The sequence below is a fragment of the Trichomycterus rosablanca genome, chromosome 21 (assembly GCF_030014385.1).
Source record: "Trichomycterus rosablanca isolate fTriRos1 chromosome 21, fTriRos1.hap1, whole genome shotgun sequence".
NCBI classification, from domain to species: Eukaryota; Metazoa; Chordata; class Actinopteri; order Siluriformes; family Trichomycteridae; genus Trichomycterus; species Trichomycterus rosablanca.
In genome coordinates, this window is record NC_086008.1 from 3,436,773 (window position 1) to 3,458,908 (window position 22,136).

The 22,136-nt window shown below is 41.0% G+C and overlaps 2 protein-coding genes across 2 annotated transcripts; one reads left to right on the top strand and one right to left on the bottom strand.

Moving 5' to 3' along the window:
- Window positions 1-1,678: 1,678 nt before the first annotated feature.
- Window positions 1,679-8,601, bottom strand: ccdc117 (coiled-coil domain containing 117). Its single transcript, XM_063017920.1, has 6 exons — window positions 8,520-8,601; window positions 7,181-7,336; window positions 7,028-7,078; window positions 6,699-6,953; window positions 5,617-5,760; window positions 1,679-2,149 (listed from the first exon to the last, which is right to left on the bottom strand). Exons 2-6 carry the CDS (start codon window positions 7,324-7,326, stop codon window positions 1,948-1,950), a joined length of 798 nt encoding a protein of 265 aa, XP_062873990.1. The 5' UTR covers window positions 7,327-7,336; window positions 8,520-8,601; the 3' UTR covers window positions 1,679-1,947.
- A 2,009-nt stretch (window positions 8,602-10,610) lies between these two features.
- tcn2 (transcobalamin II) lies at window positions 10,611-19,891 on the top strand. Its single transcript, XM_063018128.1, has 10 exons — window positions 10,611-10,653; window positions 10,765-10,832; window positions 12,234-12,417; window positions 13,318-13,487; window positions 14,034-14,186; window positions 14,785-14,954; window positions 15,229-15,403; window positions 17,660-17,840; window positions 18,685-18,803; window positions 19,631-19,891. The coding sequence occupies exons 1-10, from the start codon at window positions 10,643-10,645 to the stop codon at window positions 19,690-19,692; spliced, it is 1,293 nt and encodes a 430-aa protein (XP_062874198.1). The 5' UTR covers window positions 10,611-10,642; the 3' UTR covers window positions 19,693-19,891.
- Window positions 19,892-22,136: the final 2,245 nt, after the last annotated feature.

Genomic DNA, 22,136 nt, shown 5'->3' on the forward strand with positions numbered 1-22,136 from the left:
TTCTTCAATGGTCAGGACCCCCACAGAGCAGGTATTATTTGGGTGGTGGATGATTCTCAGCACTGCAGTGACACTGACATGGTGGTGGTATGAGTGGATCAGACACAGCAGAGCTGCTGGAGTTTTTAAACACCGTGTCCACTCACTGTCCACTCTATTAGACACTCCTACCTAGTCGGTCCACCTTGTAGATGTAAAGTCAGAGATGATCGCTCATCTATTGCTGCTGTTTGAGTCGGTCATCTTCTAGACCTTCATCAGTGGCCACAGGACGCTGCCCACGGGGCGCTGTTGGCTGGATATTTTTAGTTGGTGGACGATTCTCAGTCTAGCAGTGACGGTGAGGTGTTTAAAAACTCCAGCAGTGCTGCTGTGTCTGATCCACTCATACCAGCACAACACACACTAACACACCACCACCATGTCAGTGTCACTGCAGTGCTGAGAATCATCCACCACCTAAATAATACCTGCTGTGTGGTGGTCCTGTGGGGGTCCTGACCATTGAAGAACAGCATGAAAGGGGGCTAACAAAGCATGCAGAGAAACAGACGGACTACAGTCAGTAATTGTAGAACTACAAAGTGCTTCTGTATGGTAAGTGGAGCTGATAAAATGAACAGTGAGTGTAGGAACAAGGAGGCGGTTTTAATGTTATGGCAGATCGATGTATATTAACAACCTCTGTACTGCGCCTCTGTACCTTTGCTCATAACTTTGACAAATATTGATCAGTTTTTTTTAATTCACACATACACTGTAATTACAAAAACAAATAACTGATCTCAGCTATCGTTGTGTCGTCACGGGCCATTAATATAAAATTATCATTGTAAAAATGATCATTTCCCAAGGTGCTATAGATAAAGTGCATTGGGCGATTTAAATTATAAACTAACGTAGCGTGTCACTTTCTTAACCGCTTATCTAATCAGGGTCGCTGGGATGCTGGAGCTTATCACAGCTTTTTCAATGGGCGCAAGGCACACAGTAACACCCTGGATGGGGCGCCAGTCCATCGCAGGGCAGACACACACACACACACACACACACACCCATTCACACCCTGTTCCCGGAGGAAACCCACGCAGACACGTGGAGAACATGCAAACTCCACACAGAAAGGACCCGGACCGCCCCGCCTGGAGCTTCTTGCTGTGAGGCTGTTTGACAAGATGGCACGGGAAGCCAACAAACTCAACTTGCTATTTGTTGGTAAACTGCTGATGCCACCAAATTTCCACAAGTTACCACTGCAAACCCCAAACCCTGTTCATACTACAGCAATTTAGAGTTTTGTTTACATCTTCACACAGAACAGAGAACAGGCAGCTGTAGCCTAGTGGTTAAGGTACTGGATTAGTAATCATAAGGTCACTGGTTCAAGCCCCACCACTACCAGATTGCGGCTGTTGGGCCCTTGAGCAAGGCCCTTAACCCTCAATTGCTCAGACTGTGTACTTCCCCAGTACTGTAAGTCGCTTTGGATAAAAGCGTCTGCTAAATGTTGAAAATGTAAATGTAGAAGAATTGAAGGGCAGAGCCTTTACGCTACAACATTCAGCTGATATCCTAAATCGTGCAGTGTGCACTAGGCATAAAAGGGACTTGCAAGATTCCAAATGATACAAACTGCCTACCTAAAAGCATCCAGAAACAATATTGAGGACATTAAAGATTTTAAGATATTGTAGAACCATTTAATGGCACATGACTGGCTGTAATTCACCCCCAATTGATGTAGTCACAATAGAATTATGTGTTACATGAAAGCAGAATTCATACACATGCATGGCAGTACGGTCCCTGCTACGCAAATCGTTTGGAAACAACACAAGCCAAAGGATTTAAGGTGCGGCACTAAATTATCACTTCAACTTCGTAGTGCAATACAAGCATCCTGACCCCGTTCAGTTCATCTCGATTCGAGAACGTTTCTTCCACGGCCTACAGCTCCATGTCCTCCTCGTGTGTGCTGGCCGCTCCCGGGGGGCAGTAAAGCGGGGCGCTGGGAGGCGGGATGGGCGTCGGGGTCTGTCTGTTCAGAGATTGTTGTTTACGCTGTTGTTTCTGGAGCGAGTCCTTCAACTGCTGAGTGAACGGGTCCTCCGGGGGCCGCCACAGCACCAACTCCATACAAGACTGGCTCCTGCGGAAACGAAAGAGACAAAGGAATGTCTAATTTTCTTAACTATTTACATATTTAGCAGATGACGACAGTTCTGGGTTCAATATGCGTGACTCTAAACCAATCAAATATAATAATAAAACATTTGGCTTCAATCAGAATCAGGATGAATTAGAATCAGCTTTATTCGCCAAGTATGTTTATACACACAAGGAATTTGTATCCGGCTGTTGGTAGCTTTCTACAATATACAGACAAAACTATACTCAGATAATGTACAAATTTAACACGCTGGACCAAATTAAATAAGAAAATTACTTTTATAAGAAAAAACAGAAATGACAAGTTAGATAAATCAGGCGATTTAGAAGCTTTCTCCAGGTTTTTCCTCATTTATTTTTGTGTTTGACCCCCTTCCCCTCATAATCGTCATATTCAATTCCCTATTGCAGTTCCTCTGCTGCGCACACCCCCAGTCTTGCAGGTACAAAGCTGTATCGCACACAGACAGACATACTACACTCCATGTGAATCCCCAACCGCCCATGCTGGTGCCCAGACCGTTCCCAGAGAACCATCTTACCTGAGCACAGAAACATTTAATCTTCTACAACAGGGGTTTGCAACCTTTTCGGACATGCGCCCCCTTCCGTGTGCCGACCTTAAACTTGCGCCACCCCCCCCAACCCTCGCTCTTGACAAGCTAAAATGACACAGTGGACCCTTGACTTACGAATTTAATTGGTTCCAAAGAGCTGTTCTTAAGTCAAAATGTTCGTTAGTTAAACCTATTTTTCCCATAGGAAATAATGTAAACAGAATTAATCCGTGCCAGACCTCCCAAACCCCCCCTTACCCCTAACCTCTCTAATGTCTTAAATGCTCTTTTTTGTTATAAATACAAGTATATTTTCCCTTAAATTATAAAATAGATAATACAGTAATAAACAATAATAAACAACAATACACAGTAGTACTGTACATAAACACACCACATCTCAGTACAGTACGTGTGCTGTACCATACACCATAATACATTTCCTTCTTTTTTATAAAATGTATCTACCAGAAACAACAATAACTGTCATATTTCTCTATTATTTCCTTTATTTCAGTAGTGTTGTATTTTGTAGGTGTAATTGCACGAAAGAAAGAATACTTTACTGAGCCAAATTCCTTCTTCTCTCTCACTCACTGTCCCCTCTGTCTGATACACAGTGACATCTACTGGCAGGAGTAATTATACAACACAACAAATAGTGATTTTTTTTTTTCATTTTCTCACCACTAGGCTTTCTCTGCACCTCCTCTGGGGACATTTTAATATTAAATTGTACAAAAAAGAAAGAAAACATCGGGAAAACACCGTCCGCTGTCCGAATGTTTGCTCACTATATATATATATATATATATATATATATATATATATATATATATATATATATATATATATATATATATATATACATACAGGGGTTGGACAATGAAACTGAAACACCTGGTTTTAGACCACAATAATTTATTAGTATGGTGTAGGGCCTCCTTTTGCGGCCAATACAGCGTCAATTCGTCTTGGAAATGACATATACAAGTCCTGCACAGTGGTCAGAGGGATTTTAAGCCATTCTTCTTGCAGGATAGTGGCCAGGTCACTACGTGATGCTGGTGGAGGAAAACGTTTCCTGACTCGCTTCTCCAAAACACACCAAAGTGGCTCAATAATATTTAGATCTGGTGACTGTGCAGGCCATGGGAGATGTTCAACTTCACTTTCATGTTCATCAAACCAATCTTTCACCAGTCTTGCTGTGTGTATTGGTGCATTGTCATCCTGATACACGGCACCGCCTTCAGGATACAATGTTTGAACCATTGGATGCACATGGTCCTCCAGAATGGTTCGGTAGTCCTTGGCAGTGACGCGCCCATCTAGCACAAGTATTGGGCCAAGGGAATGCCATGATATGGCAGCCCAAACCATCACTGATCCACCCCCATGCTTCACTCTGGGCATGCAACAGTCTGGGTGGTACGCTTCTTTGGGGCTTCTCCACACCGTAACTCTCCCGGATGTGGGGAAAACAGTAAAGGTGGACTCATCAGAGAACAATACATGTTTCACATTGTCCACAGCCCAAGATTTGCGCTCCTTGCACCATTGAAACCGACGTTTGGCATCGGCACGAGTGACCAAAGGTTTGGCTATAGCAGCCCGGCCGTGTATATTGACCCTGTGGAGCTCCCGACGGACAGTTCTGGTGGAAACAGGAGAGTTGAGGTGCACATTTAATTCTGCCGTGATTTGGGCAGCCGTGGTTTTATGTTTTTTGGATACAATCCGGGTTAGCACCCGAACATCCCTTTCAGGCAGCTTCCTCTTGCGTCCACAGTTAATCCTGTTGGATGTGGTCTGTCCTTCTTGGTGGTATGCTGACATTACCCTGGATACCGTGGCTCTTGATACATCACAAAGACTTGCTGTCTTGGTCACAGATGCGCCAGCAAGACGTGCACCAACAATTTGTCCTCTTTTGAACTCTGGTATGTCACCCATAATGTTGTGTGCATTGCAATATTTTGAGCAAAACTGTGCTCTTACCCTGCTAATTGAACCTTCACACTCTGCTCTTACTGGTGCAATGTGCAATTAATGAAGATTGGCCACCAGACTGGTCCAATTTAGCCATGAAACCTCCCACACTAAAATGACAGGTGTTTCAGTTTCATTGTCCAACCCCTGTGTGTATATATATATATAGAGAGAGAGAGAGAGACGGTTGGAGAGAACTTGTTTGTGACGTCACGTGTTTCGCGAATTTCTGTTCGTAATCTGAAATTTGTTCGTACGTTAAGTTGAAAAAGATTGTTCGTAACCCGAAATGTTCGTATGGTAAACCGTTCGTAACTCAAGGGTCCACTGTATAATTAACGTTGTGCATGTCATACATACGATGCAATTTTGCTGAATTAAATATTTACTTTAAAAAGATAATACGACCCTATCTTATTCAATGCGACAACTGAGCCTTTCTTCAAGCACATTATAGAAATTCGTGGTTCAGTTACAGCTAGCTAGTCGTAAATCGTAAGCGGTTCTCGCTTTTGATGCTTCACAGAGCCAAGCTGAGGCAAAAGTTCATCAATCGCTAATTTCACCAGTTTGCGATTCTCTGCTTGGACTGAGACTAAACTATTAATGCAGATTACTTATCAGCATCAGTGGTATCAGAATGGATGGTCTCGCTAGTGGAGACAACACAGTCATTGTTTTTGTCACTGATTTATCTTCACTGTTAGCCCTATTCTTAGGTTTTAACGGTCCTTAGACATGCGTGTGTGCGTCTAATATACGCCTCCTGTGGGTGAAAAATAAACTGCTTTAGTTTTAGAAGTAAAAAATCCTGTACTGTCACGCCCCTCTGGACAGGTACTCCCCACATAGGTTGGAAACCCCTGTTCTAAAATACGTCGAATAAAAGTACACTCACACGGACTGTGCTACTGTATGAGGGAGAATATCTGTGATCCCGCGCTGCAGGCCCTCTCTCAGGCTGTCCGACAGCACCAGCACAGGTCTGCGCTGAGCTGGCTCCACATCCAGATCCTCATCACTGTCATCTTCCAGCGTGATCCTGAACACACGCACACGTACGCATGCACGCACTGTCGTTAATCCCAGTTCCCAGCCTGTCCAAACGTACCTCATCCAGGGGGATAAACAACAACATACACAAAAGCAGCCCCAACATCTAACCAGCTCACTCGGCCTGGACCGGCCATATTTTTATTACTCACTCTCTCAGCCTGGTACTGGCAGCAAAGATGTGAACACATATATTAGTCCATGTCCAACTTAATTTCATAAACACCAAAGAAAAAACGAGTACGAGTTGCCTTCTACTTGTGAGTGCCAGCAATGCAGGATGTGAAAGAATGTGGGTACGTAAATATGAGGGAGCTTCAAAAAGTAATATTTTGGTTATAAGCGGTAAGGGTGGAGGAGAAGTAATCGGTCATGTCTGAGAGACGCTTATAGTCCGGATTTAGCTCCATCTGATTTCCACCTTTTTGGATACTCAAAGAAGCTTTAATCACATTTTTTGCTGATGGAATTAAAAAGCTGGTACGAGGCCGCTCAGGTGGTGCAGCGGTAAAGTACGCTAGCGCACCAGAGTTGGGGTTTCGAATACGTCGTATCGAATCTCAGCTCTGCCTTCCGACTGGGCTGGGCGGCAGCATGAACAATGATTTGCTGTTGTTCATAGGATTAGGGGTAGAAAGTCGGATCGTAGATCCTCATAACCGGTGCGACTGCGGCCCCTGCTTCCTGACTGATGGCGCCTGCACAGGGCTGAGGAATAATGCTGATGGGGGTGTGGCCCTCCGTACACAGTGCCCGTCAAGTGTATGAACTCGACTCGTGAAGGTGAAAAATGCAGTCTGTACTGAGGGGGCGTGTGTCAGTTGAGAGGCGTCCTCAGTCAGCGGTGAAGGGTCGAATCAGTATAGAGGACGTACGCAGGGTAACTGGACACGACAGTTGGTGGAAAGCGATGCCATTTGCTCTCACCTGTCCTCGATCTCCTGCAGCCTCCTCTGTGCCGCCTCTACTTCCATAAAGGAGCCGTCTGTCTCCACCCTGCTTGCAAGTGAAGGGTTCTCCTGGGTGACTGGGGACTGTGGGATGGCTGGAGAACAAAGCTGGTTTGAAAGAGAACTAGTACTGCACTCTGGCAACCAGTCTTGGCAGGGTTTTGCGCACAAGTACTCTAAAGGATCTGAACCTCGTTCCTCTGTCAGCCTTCTCCGTTTGCCACTGGAGCCTCTGTAAATTAGAGCCAGTCAGTCCATTTGGAAAGTATGGATAAGGAATGTCAAAGATCACACACAAGTACTTACTCATCATCTGTCCTTCTCTTATGCTTCCTCACAGATCTTCTCTCCCAGCTTCTGAAAAGAATCAAACAAACAAAACCACTCAGGTGTGCTGGTAAAGTTTAAGCTAAACTTACTGAACAGTATCAAAGTACCAATGTCTAATCTAACACTCACGAGTTGGCCATAGTGCTCCCAGGAAGCTGCTGTGAACTGGTCTGAACTTTAGAAAAGCCTATACTGGGAGCAGTGAAGTGTGGAAGGGTAGAGTACACTGAGGGCAAGTAGCCCAAGTCCCTGCTCCCTGGGCTGGCACTTTGCATTCTGCAGAGACTGTAAACACAGAGTTAAACAATCATTTAAAAACAATAAAAAGTAATCCACAAGTATTATAAATTACAGAGGTATAGAAGCAAAACATACACTGACATACACGTCATTTAGCATCAGCACATCTGCAGGGTAAAAGCAATAATCACAGACTATTCGACACAATTCCCTGTACTGATAAAATCATAATGATCGAGTCTAAGGACACTGAATTCCTTTAATAATTGCTATTTAAAAACAACAACTACACCTAAACACTTAATAAGTCAGGATGGGAGGCATGAGAGATCATAAAGCCATTCTTAAGTAGTAAACTCTACAGGGCCACAACTATAAGGACACTTGTTACGTGTGTGTACATCCTATTCCAAAAACCATAAGCCTTAATATGAAATAATATGAATTTCCGTCCACATCTGATCTCTTTCCTGACAGGATGGCTAGCTCAGGCTGGATCTGTTTCAGGTACATCCAATCAGACTAAAACCATGGCCGAGTCTACATCAGAATTAGAGTTTCAAATACTATTAAAGACTTATTTTTATTTGCTTATAGAGTGCCCAACACCTGCTTTGGGGCTTCCAGGAACATTCCAGGCTTGCAAGTGTTGTGTGAGCAAGTGTTCTGTTCTTTTCTCAGTAATGGAAACGTGTTGAAATAACTGTTCAAGGTAAGTACACATATGATAAGGATAGGATAAGGATTTGATATATATATATATGTCATATATAAATATTATATATGTAGAGAAATTAGGTATATAGGTGTAAACTACTTACTAGGGAGCTAAATGATTAACTAACTCAACTGTCAACATTATCAAACCAACTAAATAAAACAGTCTTTTTATTAGATATAACAATTTAAAGTATGTTAGCTAACTACCTATGTTATTAACTGCCTAGACAACTATTTACATATGTTTAATACTTAAATCAAGTTATTCTTTTGCAGCGGTACAGCCCCCCCTGCCGTATCCCAAATACAATTACACTCCCTACCGCACAGACCGTGAATAGCTTACCTATTCACACTACCTAGTGCACCAAATTTAGCGATTTGCTGATTTGTATTACGGCCTTATGACCAATCGTTTGGGCCGCATTATTCGTCATATGCAATACTGTCACAGCGCGCAGAACTCTCTAATATAATATGTATTATATCGCATACAGTGTAAACTCACCTTTCCAGGCGTTTACTTTTATAATCAAAATATGCCAGTACAAGTTTGGAATAAATCTGGAGTAAGAAGAGCGAAGACACCACTGAGTCCACTCATAAACATTCGCGAGACTGCGCGTGAACCCAGAGCGCGCGATACTTTTCTGGAAATCTCGTGACGGTGGGATTTGTAGTCCGGTAGTAAACATTTGTAGTCCTAATTCCGACTGAATGTGGAGACTGAAGGTTAAATAATAGCAATCAAATGTGAACGTGGACGTAATTAAATGAGTTTTAAATCGTTTAAAAAAACTTTAAATGCTATTGAAGTTATTAATAAAAATCTGTTTTTTATACTGTAATAAAAATTAAAAGTGTCAGTAGGTTACACTTGATAAAATACAACTTGTTTTGGAGCAATTTGATGCATATTTTAAAAGCTATTGAAGTTATTAATATGCTGAATACTTTAAATGCTATTGAAGTTATGAATAAAAATCTGTTTTTTATTATGTAATAAAGGGTAAAAGTGTCAGTATAAGAGTTGTAGTATTTTCGTGTTCTTTTATGAAAGAAAAGACTCAGATCACCAACTAACAGTTAAAAAAAAAAAAAAGAAAGTGTGTTCCCAGCTGGGGGCTCTCTATCTACAACCACCATTAACACACAAGCATCAGGAAAGTTGAGAAGAGCAGCCCTGAATGCCTCCAGGTGGGGGCTTAAATATTCTTAACCACACCCATAGTCCATTTGTCCATTTCTTTGTTTCAGTCCATTTCTTCTCGTCACCTCTTCCATGGGCCCGCTGCCAGTTCCAGAATTGTCCTTGTTTACACCATATATGGACTTCCTCTGGTATATTGTCAATTCATTATCTTACACAATGTTATCCGACTCCGCTTATCCTATACTGTACATTCTGACCTAGCACATCAAGTGCCTCTCAGCTGAGAATGGTTTATCATAACAACTTTACGATTTATCATAACAACTTTCGTGTCATAATAACTTTAATGAACACACACACCCTTGTGAAAAAGTTGAATTGCCACGGTTGATAGTGACCTTTTAGGGTGATGGTAGCCTTTTAAAACCCCAATAGTATGTAATGTGGGTTACACTTGATGAAATATAACTTGTTTTGGAGCAATTTGATGAATATTCTAAAAGCTATTGAAGTTATCAATATGCTGACTACTTTAAATACTATTGAAGTTATGAATAAAAATCTGTTTTTTAGTAATAAAGGGTAAAAGTAATAAAAAGTTTTTTTTAGTAATAAAGGGTAAAAGTGTCCATATAAGAGTTGTAGTATGTAATGTGGGTTACACTTGATAAAATACAACTTGTTTTGGAGCAATGTGATGAATATTTTAAAAGCTATTGAAGTTATTAATATGCTGAATACTTTATATGCTATATACTTTAAATGCTATTGAAGTTATTAATGTGCTGAATACTTTAAATGCTATTGAAGTTATAAATAAAAATCTGTTTTTTATTATGTAATAAAGGGTAAAAGTGTCAGTATAAGAGTTGTAGTATGTAATGTGGGTTACACTTGATAAAATACAACTTGTTTTGGAGCAATTTGATGAAATTTTAAAAGCTATTGAAGTTATTAATATGCTGAATACTTTAAATGCTATTGAAGTTGAGAATAAAAATCTGTTTTTACGTCCATTTTATTATTATTATATTATTACTTTTATACAACCATAATACATATTGATTATTAGAAAATTATAAATATATATTTATATCATTATAGCTCTAACATAAATAACAATACTTTTAAAAATATTAGCAAGAAAAAATGAACATTGATCATTGAATGGAATCGACTCTGGTTTTTTTTGGAATCGACTCTTAATTAAAGAATCGATTCCCAGCCCACAAATAAAATAAAATAAAACCACGGATTTGATCACAGTAAAACATGCATATATATATTCAACATTATTTAGTAAAAATTTTAATCATAAAATCGAAATTTCGAATCAACACGAACGAATTTAAGAATCAACAGTAAAGTTTTTCTTTCTGTGGCTCCGCCTCGGTGATGCTGTTCAGTCACGTGATCATCAGTGGCTCCTCTGCTGTAAATCAGTTACACGTTTAAAGTTTATTCTGACTTTAATATTGATGAAACGAAGGTGAGTCCGAATATATATGAGACAGTTTTTACTAAAGCAAGATACAGATACAGATATCTGAGTGTGTTAATGCTCTGTTAAACTGTTACATTTGTTTTTCTTTTTTTTTAGATCAGTGTACATGATGATTATCTGTATTATAGCTGCTCTGTTTGCACTGACTGCAGCAAAACCATGTGGTAATTACATTCATTCATTACATTTATTTATTAATTATATTTCTATTACTTCAGTTATAATGTAGTATCTATGAACTGTGTATCTATTAAGTAATGGACATGAAAAAGTGTCACGAAACAATGTAGGATGTAGAAATGTAGGATTGAATTGTATAAGCTGTTAAACAAGATGTAGGTAATTAAATAATAAGTTAATAAATTAGAAACAAGCTTAATGAAGATTAAGACAAAGTAGTAAATAAAAAGTAAATATAAATAAATTTTTATTCAGTCTCTTGTACATTATGTGGGTTCCTCTGACTAAACAGGATAAAACTAAGTACTATTAAGTAAAAAACTAACTAATTTTAATATACTTCTAAATTCAGCTACATTGTTCTTCATTTTCTATAAATTGTATAGTTCTTTATTCCATCCTTCCTATTATTATTATTATTATTATTATTATTTCTGATTTGTGTGTGTGTGTGTGTGTTGGGGAGGGGGGGTAGTGGCATGATTCCATATATATATATATACAGTATATACCTTCTGATTACTAGTCCAGTACCTCCAGTACCTTAAACACTGAACTAGCACTGCTCTGCTAAACTGTTAAGACTATTCTTTTTACTTTTCTGATGTTTTTTTATTATCAGTACCAGAATTAGTAAATAAAAAGTAAATATATATATATATATATATATATAGCAATAAGTGGTCCAAGCATAGTTGTCTTTTTTAGTGAATTGGTTCTTCTAATAATATGTCCAGAACAATGTCCAAAATATATGTCCATTTGCTTGGTGTTTGCCAGCACCATAGTTTTTGTCCTGCTTTTTTATTGTCTGGACAGTTCTGATCTTTGTTTGGAGAGACAATAATGTAGAAATCTAAAGATTTGTCCCAGCTGATTCCTTAGTTTTGCAGAATTTTGGTTCTTGGGTCAGAACGTGGTTGAGGATTTCATCATGGTGGAAATGACTAGGTGTACTTTGCTTTCTGAATCCATACCTTGAATGTGTGCATGACACCCCGATCATGTCAGTGTGTGCTGTAGTGATGAAACAGCAGTGTCAAATTGTGGAGAGGTGAGATGTTTTGAACTTTGGAGTTTTAGTAAACACTAAGCGTGGTTTCAGTAAAGGTTTATTAGTGTATTGCAAAATACTTACGTGAATCAACGCGTCACCCTGTCCTGTCTGTTTATATATGATGATAATGTGCAGCCGGTTCAAGTCTCACCACAACCAAAACGCCTGGAGCAAGACCCTTAACCTCAGACAGGACACCAGTCCATCACAGGGCCTCATGCTTTGGTGCTCTCTCCTGGCGTTTTATGTTTATGGGTGACGCTGGACCCTTTCTGACCCTGATCAGGAGAAAGTGCTCATTTATGTATTTTTTTATGTATCACCACAGGCTCAGACCATGACGAGCTCCTGCTTCAGCTAAATAAGGAGCTGCTGCGTTCCACTGAAGACCTGGACTCTCTCCCCAACCCCAGCGTTCACATCGCACTGCGCCTCTCGTCCCACCACAACCTGAACAAAGAGAGCCAGCACCTCAACCAGCTCAAGGACAAGTTTCACAAAGATATTCAGAAGTATGTAGCACCGACATGATGTTTATTAGTGTAGAAGATTTACTGCAACCATTGAGGGGTCTGAGGGGTTGAACAGAGGTGTAAATTCTTACCTGCAAAATGTAGGATTGTCTACCATGTTTTTAAAGAACGTCACAAAAAAAGAGCGGAAAAATGTAAGGTCACCTGTCTGTGAGCTGAAGCTGAGGCCTAATTGTATTATTTACATCTGAATGTCTAAAAAGAGACAAAACGTTAGTTGTAGCCTAGCGGTTATGGTACTTGATTAGTAATCAAAAGGTCGATGGTTCAAGACCCACCACTGCCAGGTTGCTGCTGTTGGGCCCTTAAACAAGGCCCTTAACCCTTGATTGCTCAGACTGTATTCTGTCACACTACTAGTCTGCTAAATGCCATAAATTTAAGAGTGACCTATACTGACAAAAGTATTGGGACACCCCTTCTAATTACTGAATTAATGTGTTTTAGCCTCAACAGTTGCTTACAGGTGTAATAAATCAGTTATATAAAGAATATTATACGCCCCTGTGAACAAAGCCAGATCTATAAAGACATGGAACTCTAGTGGTCTGCACCTCATTTCCAGTAAACAGCTGTGGAATGAACTGGAACATCAGTTGAGGCTTTCTTGACCAATATTAGTTCCCAGCCATACAAATGCTCTGACTGAATGGGTACAAATTCCTACAGACATACTTAAAAATCTTGAAAAGATCACATAGACGTCACTCAAATTTAATACAATTTGGTTTTGAAACAGGATGTCCAAAAAGCTCATGGTCAGGTGTCCAAATACACACACCATGATGCTTAATATCACTTAAATTCTAGACCAGTAGCCACAGTTGCTAGCTGTAATACAAGATATTATTACACCATTCATCTCTGTGTTCTTGTCAGGTCTTTGAATGAGGGGCAGTTGGTGTTGGGTCGTCTGGCTCTTTATGTGCTGGCGTTAAAGTCTTCCTGCCATGATCTGAGCTGCCTGAAGCTGTCTGTTGGGGAGACCAGTGAACCCCTGCTCACCCACCTCAAGAGACAGATGGAGATGGAGAAAGATCACATTTCATGTGAGTGGTTTTATAAACAAATAAATAAGCAATAATGAAAATGAATCTTCATATGAGTAAGGGTGCCCGGGTGGTGCAGCGGTCTGTTACGCCACCCCACCACAGCTAAGAACAGGGTTTGAATCTTAGCTTTGATATTGGCCGGCCAAGCATTTGAACAGATAAGACTGGCCGGTCAGGATACTGTATAATCAGCTGGAGGGTTTAAAGTACTCAAAATTTCATGCATAATGTTAGAACTCAGGTACTTCAGGGGTTAACACACGGGCAAGCAAACAGGGTAGAGGGAAGACTAGCTGGTTGTTTACCACGACGCATTCTGGGAGACAAGATTGTGAGTGAAACATGCAATTTAATATAATTTGATCAAGAACAATTATTTTATTCCTTTTATTTACAGTGCAGTACAGATTAAATTAAACAGCAATCTACTTTCTGATGTTCATTCATATAAACTTCTATTAACTGGGTATTTGTGTCTGTCTGTGTGTGTGTGTGTGTGTGTGTGTGTGTGTGTGTGTGTGTGTGTGTTTGCTCTCTTTTCAGTCAGCCATCGTCCCCTGACCAACTACTACCAGTACTCTCTGGGTGTTCTGGCTCTGTGTGTTAGTGGGGTGAGAGTCAGTTCACACGTCAGTCACAAGCTCATCCATGCTGTCCTGCACGACCAGATCAAACATGCCGACTCCTTAAGCATAGGTAAGGACACGCTGGTCACCCCCAGGTGATTGTACCCTGTTCTTCACAACTGAGTGATTTGAAAGGTGTTTTTCCCCTCGTTTCCTCCCAATTTAGACATCTTTACTCTTAATTTGCACCCTGCCAACATCAACATCACCCGAGAAGTGACTCAGATGGAACAGTGGGTGCCACAGTGGCACATGTTTTCCTGCCATCTCTCAAATGACTGAAAGTGTGTGTTTGTGTTGCCCTAAGATTGATTAGCCCTTGGTGCTCAGGTGACTCAGCCCAGAAATGCTGAGATTCTGACCTCTTAAGTGCCATCCGGGTCCCCAGACATGATTGGCTGTGTCTGAGGGTGGAAGAGCCAAAGAAATTCCTCTTTACTGCTGCAATTATGACCTCTGCTGGCTGGTCAGTAGCACTGCACAGAGCTAAGAAGTGCGTGATTCTATGTATGCGATACCGATCCCTGTGTGAGGTGAAAAGAAGCGGTTGGCTATTGCACACGTGTCGGAGGGGGTGTGTGTTAGGTACAGCCCTTTTCTTGCTCAGCCTTTTTCTTGATTCTGATGTGACCTGTAGGCTGTGCTCTCTCTCTCACACTTTCTCCCAGACTCTCTCGCGATGGCAGGAATGGCACTGCAGTGTCTAAAAGAAGCTGAAACTCCCGTCACAGACGTGGTGGAGCTGGACAGAGCTTTGTTCACCATCAAAAAGAAGCTGCTGGATTCACAGAAAGACGGCCACATGGGCAACGAGTTCAGCACCGGCCTGGCTGTACAAGTGAGAGTCACTGATGTATCAAAGTGCTATAGTAGTGCACATCTGATAAGTTTATTGCCATTAAAAGCTCATTAAACTCCATATTAGTGCACATGGATTTGAAGCTCATAGTCAGGTGTCCACACACTTTTAGCTGAAGTGTAACTTAGAATCGGGTCACATTTAAATACAGAGGAACCTCGATTTAACAGACTGAAAGGGGGGCACTGGTCCGTAAAATGCAATTGTCCGCAACAACGTGGTTTTCTTTCCTGTCTGTATCTGTTTCTTTCAGGCTTTACTGGCGATGGGCAGCGATGTAAACGAGTGCTCTACATTTATAGAGACTCTGTGTTCAGATGTTAAAAAAGGTATCTTCAAAAATGCCATGGCCATCTCTCAGACCCTGCCTGCTCTCCAGCTGCGCTCCTACCTCCATCTGAAGAACATGGACTGCCACATGGAAAACGGTTGAACCCCTAATGCGCTTACACACAATCACTTAATTGATTCCCATGAGCATGTTTATTGTGGTTAGTTGAGAACACAATCTGGTCACAGCAAAAGTGTAACACATTTACTCACTTATTTGCATATTAGGGGCAAATTTAGTACCCAGTGTGTTGAAAAATTTGAATGATCTGGATGCAGACAAAGGGAGAACATGCTGAACGTCTGACAGAAAATGACTGGAAGCAATGATTGAACCTAGGTCCTCATGAACCATGCCCTTAAAGTGTGTAAAATTTTTTTTTTTTTTTTACTAATAAAACTGGTTGACTGGACGTCTACACAAGACACGACTGGCTATGTCTAAGGAGGATGTGGGAGTGGCCGAAGCCCTGCGATGGACTGGCGCCCTGTCCAGGGTTTTCCTGCATTATATTCAGAGACTCCAGTTAGAACTGGACCCACCCCATCCCTGACCTGGATAAAACTAATCATAACAATGAAAAAAATTATTAGTATTGTGGCACAGTGGTGCAGCCTGTTGAATGTTTGTCTGTCATCTTCCAGTTTTTCTGCCCCCAAAAACATAGCAAATTGCCTCTAGGTGGCGCCCTGCCCAGGGTGTATTCCTGCCTTGTGCCCAGCATTTCCAGTTGTCACTAGACTAACCGTAACCCTGACCATAATGACGTAATTAGTAAAAATGTATAGTGATGCAGCAGAAATGCATCTACATCCATTTCATCCCACAGGGTTCGGAACTCGGTTCTCTATGTTTTTTGCTCTGTACACCCACTCTCACAGTAAATTCACATCCTCCCAAGGCTTCTCTCACCATTCCTGCGCTGTGCTGATGATACTGGGCTCATCCTGTCATTTCCTCCCTCAGACACCCGTCTCATCTTGGCATGTCTGACAGGAATCTCATTATAGATGTCAGCTCATCATCTGATACTTAACCCCAGGAAGACTGAGCTGATATATATTCCTGGAGATCTGTCTCCATGCCAAGACCTTGTCATTTTCTTAATGAGTCTCAGATCGAACAATGTGATAATGAACAAAACCTCTGTTTCATCCTCCTGGATAACCAGCTGTCCTTCTCGGCTGATGATGCAAACCTGATCTGATCGTGCTGGTTCTTTCTGTACAACATCAGAACACTCATCTGTTCCTCTCTATAGAAGCCACTTAATATTCTGTTCCAGTTTCTTATCATTTTGAAGCTGGAATACTGCAACTCAATGATGAAAACAATGATGAAAACAATGAAGCTCGCCTACAAAGCTGAAATCAGACCGGCTCCAACCTGCTTTCGAGAAATTTTCACACCCCGTTCCATACCATGTACCCTGCAAACCACAAGCCTGGCTTGTGTTAACACAGTGGTTAAGGTACTGGACTAGTAACCAGAAGGTTGCCGGTTCAAGCCCCACCACCACCAGGTTGCCACTGTTGGGCCCCTAAACAAGTCGCTCTGGATAAAAGTCTGCTAAATGCTGAAAATGTAAATGTGTTGATTTAAATGTACATTTACATTTTCGGCATTTAGCAGACGCTCTTATCCAGAGCGACTTACAGAAGTGCTCCCATAGTAAACATTACCTTACTCTAGTTTAAGTAAACAACAGTTCAAGAACACACATCTGCTGAAACCCTGTTAGAACCAAAGGTGTTTTTTTCTTTTGGCAGGAGTGTTAGTAAGTAAGTAAGTACATGTCAGTAAAGAGGTGGGATTTTTTGAAGACAGCAAAAGACTCAGATGTTCGGACAGACAGACGAAGTTCATCCACCACTTGGGTGATTCCATCACTGTAAGAGTGATTTGATGAGAAATTCTGCATCAATTCTTATACTTTAGTTCAAAAAGGGTTCCAGCAGATTGGAATAAATGTTAACCTCCATTTAAAGTGTAGTTACAGTACTTTAATGTGTCCATGATTATAATTTTGCATGTATTTTGCACCCTGCCAACATCAATATCGCCCGAGAAGTGACTCAGATGGAACAGTGGGCGCCACAGTGGCACGTTTTCCTACCATCTCTCAAATGACTGAAAGTGTGTGTTTGTGTTGCCCTAAGATTGATTAGCCCTTGGTTCTCAAGTGACTTAGCCCACCAATGCTGAGATTCTTAGCTCTCGAGTGCCATCCGGGTCCCCAGACATGATTGGCTGTGTCTGAGGGTGGAAGGGCCAAAGAAATTCCTCTTTACTGCTGCAATTATGACCTGTTCCACAATGCAATTTTGACTCTCGCCCTTGTTTCCTTGTTCAGATTCTCTCGTTTTAGATCCTGCCCTTGATGTGGAAGTCCTGCCGAGCTTAGCTAAAATCCCTCTTGAAGTGGAAGTGGTCAAAGCAGACGGTTCATCCTTTCAATATCTGTTTGACGTTCCCAGCAACTCCTCACTGCTCGAGGCTCTCACCCTGCTTCGTGAACAGCAGAAGGACTTCACGTCAGTCTTACTTTTATATTTTATCTGCCGAGACCTGTTGCAAGCATTACAGGTTTAGAATTAAAGTAGCCCCTGGGGACATGTGGGACACACTTAGATGAGCAATTTGGTGAGCCAAAATGATCTTGAGCTTGTTGGACAAATCAAATATGAATCAAATGGAGCTGCATACTTCTTTGCAGCTATTCCAATGCACACTCAATTACCCAACATTATTTTGCCTGTGATTTTGACAGGTATGTCCAACAAGCTCTTGGTCAGGTGTCCACATATTCCTGCCACATATTGTAATCAAATGACTAAGAACCTTAAACTGGATCTTATGTTGTCTTTAAAACGATGATTTTCTAACTCGCCGGTTCGAATCTCAGCTCCGCTACCCGGCACACTGAGCGCCTAAGCAAACTATGCTTGGCGTGTTGTTCAGGGAGGGTGCCGGAATGGATTCCTCATAACTGGTGCAGTTACGACCTCTGCTGGCTGATTAATGCCGCCTTCACAGAGACGGCGGAAATGTGATCAGGGTGTGGCTCTCCGTACACAAAGCTGATCCACATATGAACTCGCCTCGTGCAGGTGAAAAGATGCAGTCGGCTACTGCACACGTGTCGGTGGGGGTGTGTGTTAGTCTCAGCTCTCCTCAGTCTGGAGTGGAGGTCAACATCAGTAGAGAGGAAGCGTAATGCAATCGGGTAACTGGATACAAATAGATTGGGAGGAAAACTTAGGGGAAAAATTATTTGAAGCATCTACAGTAACAACACTGGGTGTCATTTTCTTCATATATGTGGTTGTTACGGCGATGGTCATAGAAAATCACTGTCTGTATCCTTTTGTGTTGCAGGTTCGAAACAGAGGACAGTCTGTGGGGACCCTTCCTTAGTCTGGTGAATGGAGAACAGGCACGTCAGACCCACCGTAGATACTGGCATCTCGCTGCAGATGGCACATCTTTAAGCCAGGGTAAGACACACACAGACATTTTCTCTTACAGGAGTTCAGGTACCATCACAAGCATTATTAAATATGGAAATAAACACCAGTTCAGCTGGAAATCAAATGTGCTTAAATTAAAGTAGTTGTGTTTTGCAATACCAGTGTATTCTGTGTATTTTCCATAATAAATTATATGGTGGCTTTAGCACAGAAATCAAGCACTGGTTGTTGGTGACAGTTTGGTGTAAAAAATGACTTAATTCCATTCAGCACATTTGGGATGCCAATTAGAAGCCAGAACAACATCTGTAGCTCTCCTTATAACACCACAGACACAGGTCGGTTCTTTAAAACGGGCGTTTATTGCTTAAAACTTTTTGCTTTGAAGTATCAATGCCTCCGTCATGCCGTGAGAACTACTGGTAAATGAAAATACATAAATACATCAACAAAATATGTAGTACATAACCGTAACGGAAAGAAAACACAAAAAGCACTTAGCGCTAACATCACAAAGTTACAAACTAATTACCTTGTTAGCCGCTTGTTATAAAGAGAGGTTCGAGTCTTTAAGACAGAACATCCAACAGCATCCAACCTATATGAACAGCACACTAGTTCAGCCCCCTTTTTCCGCCAAAAAACAACAGTTCTCGCGAGATTTTGTCTCGTACTTTACATATATAGAACGTTACATATGTATTTGCACTTAACAAATTACATATTTATTTATTACATAAAATTATTAATAAAGAAACATTTATTAATCAATAAATCACTTACAACATCGGTTCTTTACATGAAACCCTATCATCATGTTGATCAACTTTTAATGTGCTTTTCTTTATTTTCAGGTATAAATGACTATAAGATTGAAGCAGCTCAGAAGATCACCATCAAGAACACTGCATACTGATTCTAACTGACAAGATGTTTAGTGAGAATAGAAAACAGAATCTACCGGATTAAAAATACCAGAGAAAATACTGTCGGAAACACATGACATGAATTATACATTTTGACTTAATAGAAGATAATTACTTATACAGTAGAAGTGTTATTACTTAATACTCATTTCTATTTGTGGCTGAAATTAAACATTAATTTTAAATCCATGGTGTTGAATTAATTGTAACTTAGTAGAAGTTCTTGTCATAGATTTAGTTTGTACTGTAGAACTAAGTCTGGGCGGCACGGTGGCTAAGTGGGTAGCACTGTCGCCTCACAGCAAGAAGGTCCTGGGTTCGATCTCCAGGTGGGGCGGTCCGGGTCCTTTCTGTGTGGAGTTTGCATGTTCTCCCCGTGTCTGCGTGGGTTTCCTCCCACAGTCAAAAAACATGCAGCCAGGCTAATTGGAGACACTGAATTGTCCTATAGGTACCCGGCCACTAGGATGCATGAACCAGTGCATTGTAGTGCCGGTCCCAAGCCTGGATAAATAGGGAGGGTTGTGTCAGGAAGATAGACTGTAGAACTAAATCTAAAGAAATGTTCTTATTTTTTTCTAAATGATTTGTGTTTATTGTGATTATGGCAGCTGTAGTTTATATGTGATTATCAGCTGCTGTAGATCGCAAATCCACTTACAACCACAAGATGACGGCAGAAATTCCATCATACATAATAGAAAACTGTTGTAAATTAAAGGATATATTTCGTGGGTTTAAAAATCATGAATCTGTTATATACACATATTTTAAAATTAAATTTATATTAATATTAGTGTTAGTATGCTAATAAAGTATTTAGTTTTAGTTGCCATGGTGATGGTGGACGCTGGCGCATTTGGCTGCCGCTACCGTTACCGTATTTTACCGTATTTTATTGTATTTTTATCGTTTTTCGTTTTCATCTTTTTACACACCTTGTGGATCTATTTCTTTTATGTTACTTTTGATACTTTTATTTGTGCTTTTGATACTTTTTGTATCCTACTATCCTACTATCCTATCCTATGATACTACTGTACATCGCGTCTGCGGCCGGTGGTGAACGGTGGATGAGTTTGTTCCTGGGATCGGCACGATGTTGAACTATTCCGTTGACCAGCTGATGAAGTTCAACAACTGCACTACTCCATCGTGTATTTCAGTCATCAAACAGCTTGGACTCCTTCGCCGGCCTCGTTATATTCACAGGGGCTCCCGGAGAAAGCTTGTTTATTTTCGAAACGGTAACGCTATTCCATCCTTCTGGTCAGCCGTGCGCACTGTCGCTCCGCAAACACGTCATCAGAGCGCTGCTGCCTTGCACACCAGTAGCGGTGTAGTCTCCATGACAACGCTGTCCACGGAGTGGGATGGGAAACGCGGAGTGGACTCTGCAAATCTCCGTTCTCTTCCTCGTTCCTCACAGCCAACTACACAACAATACCACTTGAAAATGGCATTGCTTAATGTTCGTTCACTCAACACAAAAAGTACTGTACTTAGTGAATTTATATCTGACAGTGAACTAGACTTTTTCTGTCTCACTGAAACTTGGCATAAACCCTTGGATTATTTTATGTTAAATCAGACCACGCCAATGGGATACTCGTATATTGATGAACCTCGTATGGAAGGGCGAGGTGGTGGTGTTGCTGCAGTCTATAGGGATGATATTAAAATAACCACTTTGTCTTTTCCTGCTGCTCTTTCTTTTGAACACCTGGCTTTCAAGTTGTCAGGGCCTACTCCTCTGGTCACTGCTGTAGTTTATCGTCCGCCAAAGCCAAACGCTTCCTTTCTCTCTGATTTTTCAGATTTTTTAACCCAGCTTAGTGCCCTCTCATCCTCTGTACTGCTTATGGGTGATTTTAACATCCATATTGATGACAACAACTGTAAATTTGCCAGGGAATTTTTGGAATTGTTACAGTGTTTTAATTTCACACAACATATACATTTTCCAACTCATAAAAAAGGTCATACTCTTGACCTTGTCTGCTCTACTGGTGTCCTAGTTCATCAGCCGTCCAGCCATGACCTTACTGTCTCTGATCATTTGACAATCATCATGGACATTGAGGTCACTAGGCCCATCACTAGAGCTAAACGTAAAATATCCTTCAGGAATCTTCAATATATCTCTCCCTCTGCTTTCTCAGATTCTCTTGTTAAAAAGATGTCTGTCTGTCCTGTACTGTCTAGTAATTCATCTGACCTTGTCGATTACTATAATGACATACTCGCCTCATGTCTTGATGAGCTGGCTCCTTTGAGAACCAAATTTGTTTCATTTAGTCATTCCGCACCATGGTACACAATTGAGCTTCACCAAATGAAATCCCGTAAACGCCAGCTTGAAAGACTTTATAAGAAAACCGGTCTAACAGTACATTATCAGATTTATTCTGATTATCTTCAACATTACAAAGAC

What these genes read in the sequence shown, in the direction of transcription:
- ccdc117 (XM_063017920.1), bottom strand. Translation starts at nt 7,326, where the DNA reads ATGCAAAGTGCCAGCCCAGGGAGCAGGGACTTGGGCTACTTGCCCTCA. An exon ending in AAGAGAAGGACAGATGATGA is followed by an intron (nt 6,954 to 7,027) that starts GTAAGTACTTGT and finishes TCTAATTTACAG; the next exon opens with AGGCTCCAGTGGCAAACGGA. An exon ending in CTGCAGGAGATCGAGGACAG is followed by an intron (nt 5,761 to 6,698) that starts GTGAGAGCAAAT and finishes GCGTGTGTTCAG; the next exon opens with GATCACGCTGGAAGATGACA.
- tcn2 (XM_063018128.1), top strand. An exon ending in GACTGCAGCAAAACCATGTG is followed by an intron (nt 10,833 to 12,233) that starts GTAATTACATTC and finishes GTATCACCACAG; the next exon opens with GCTCAGACCATGACGAGCTC. An exon ending in GAACAGCAGAAGGACTTCAC is followed by an intron (nt 17,841 to 18,684) that starts GTCAGTCTTACT and finishes TTTGTGTTGCAG; the next exon opens with GTTCGAAACAGAGGACAGTC.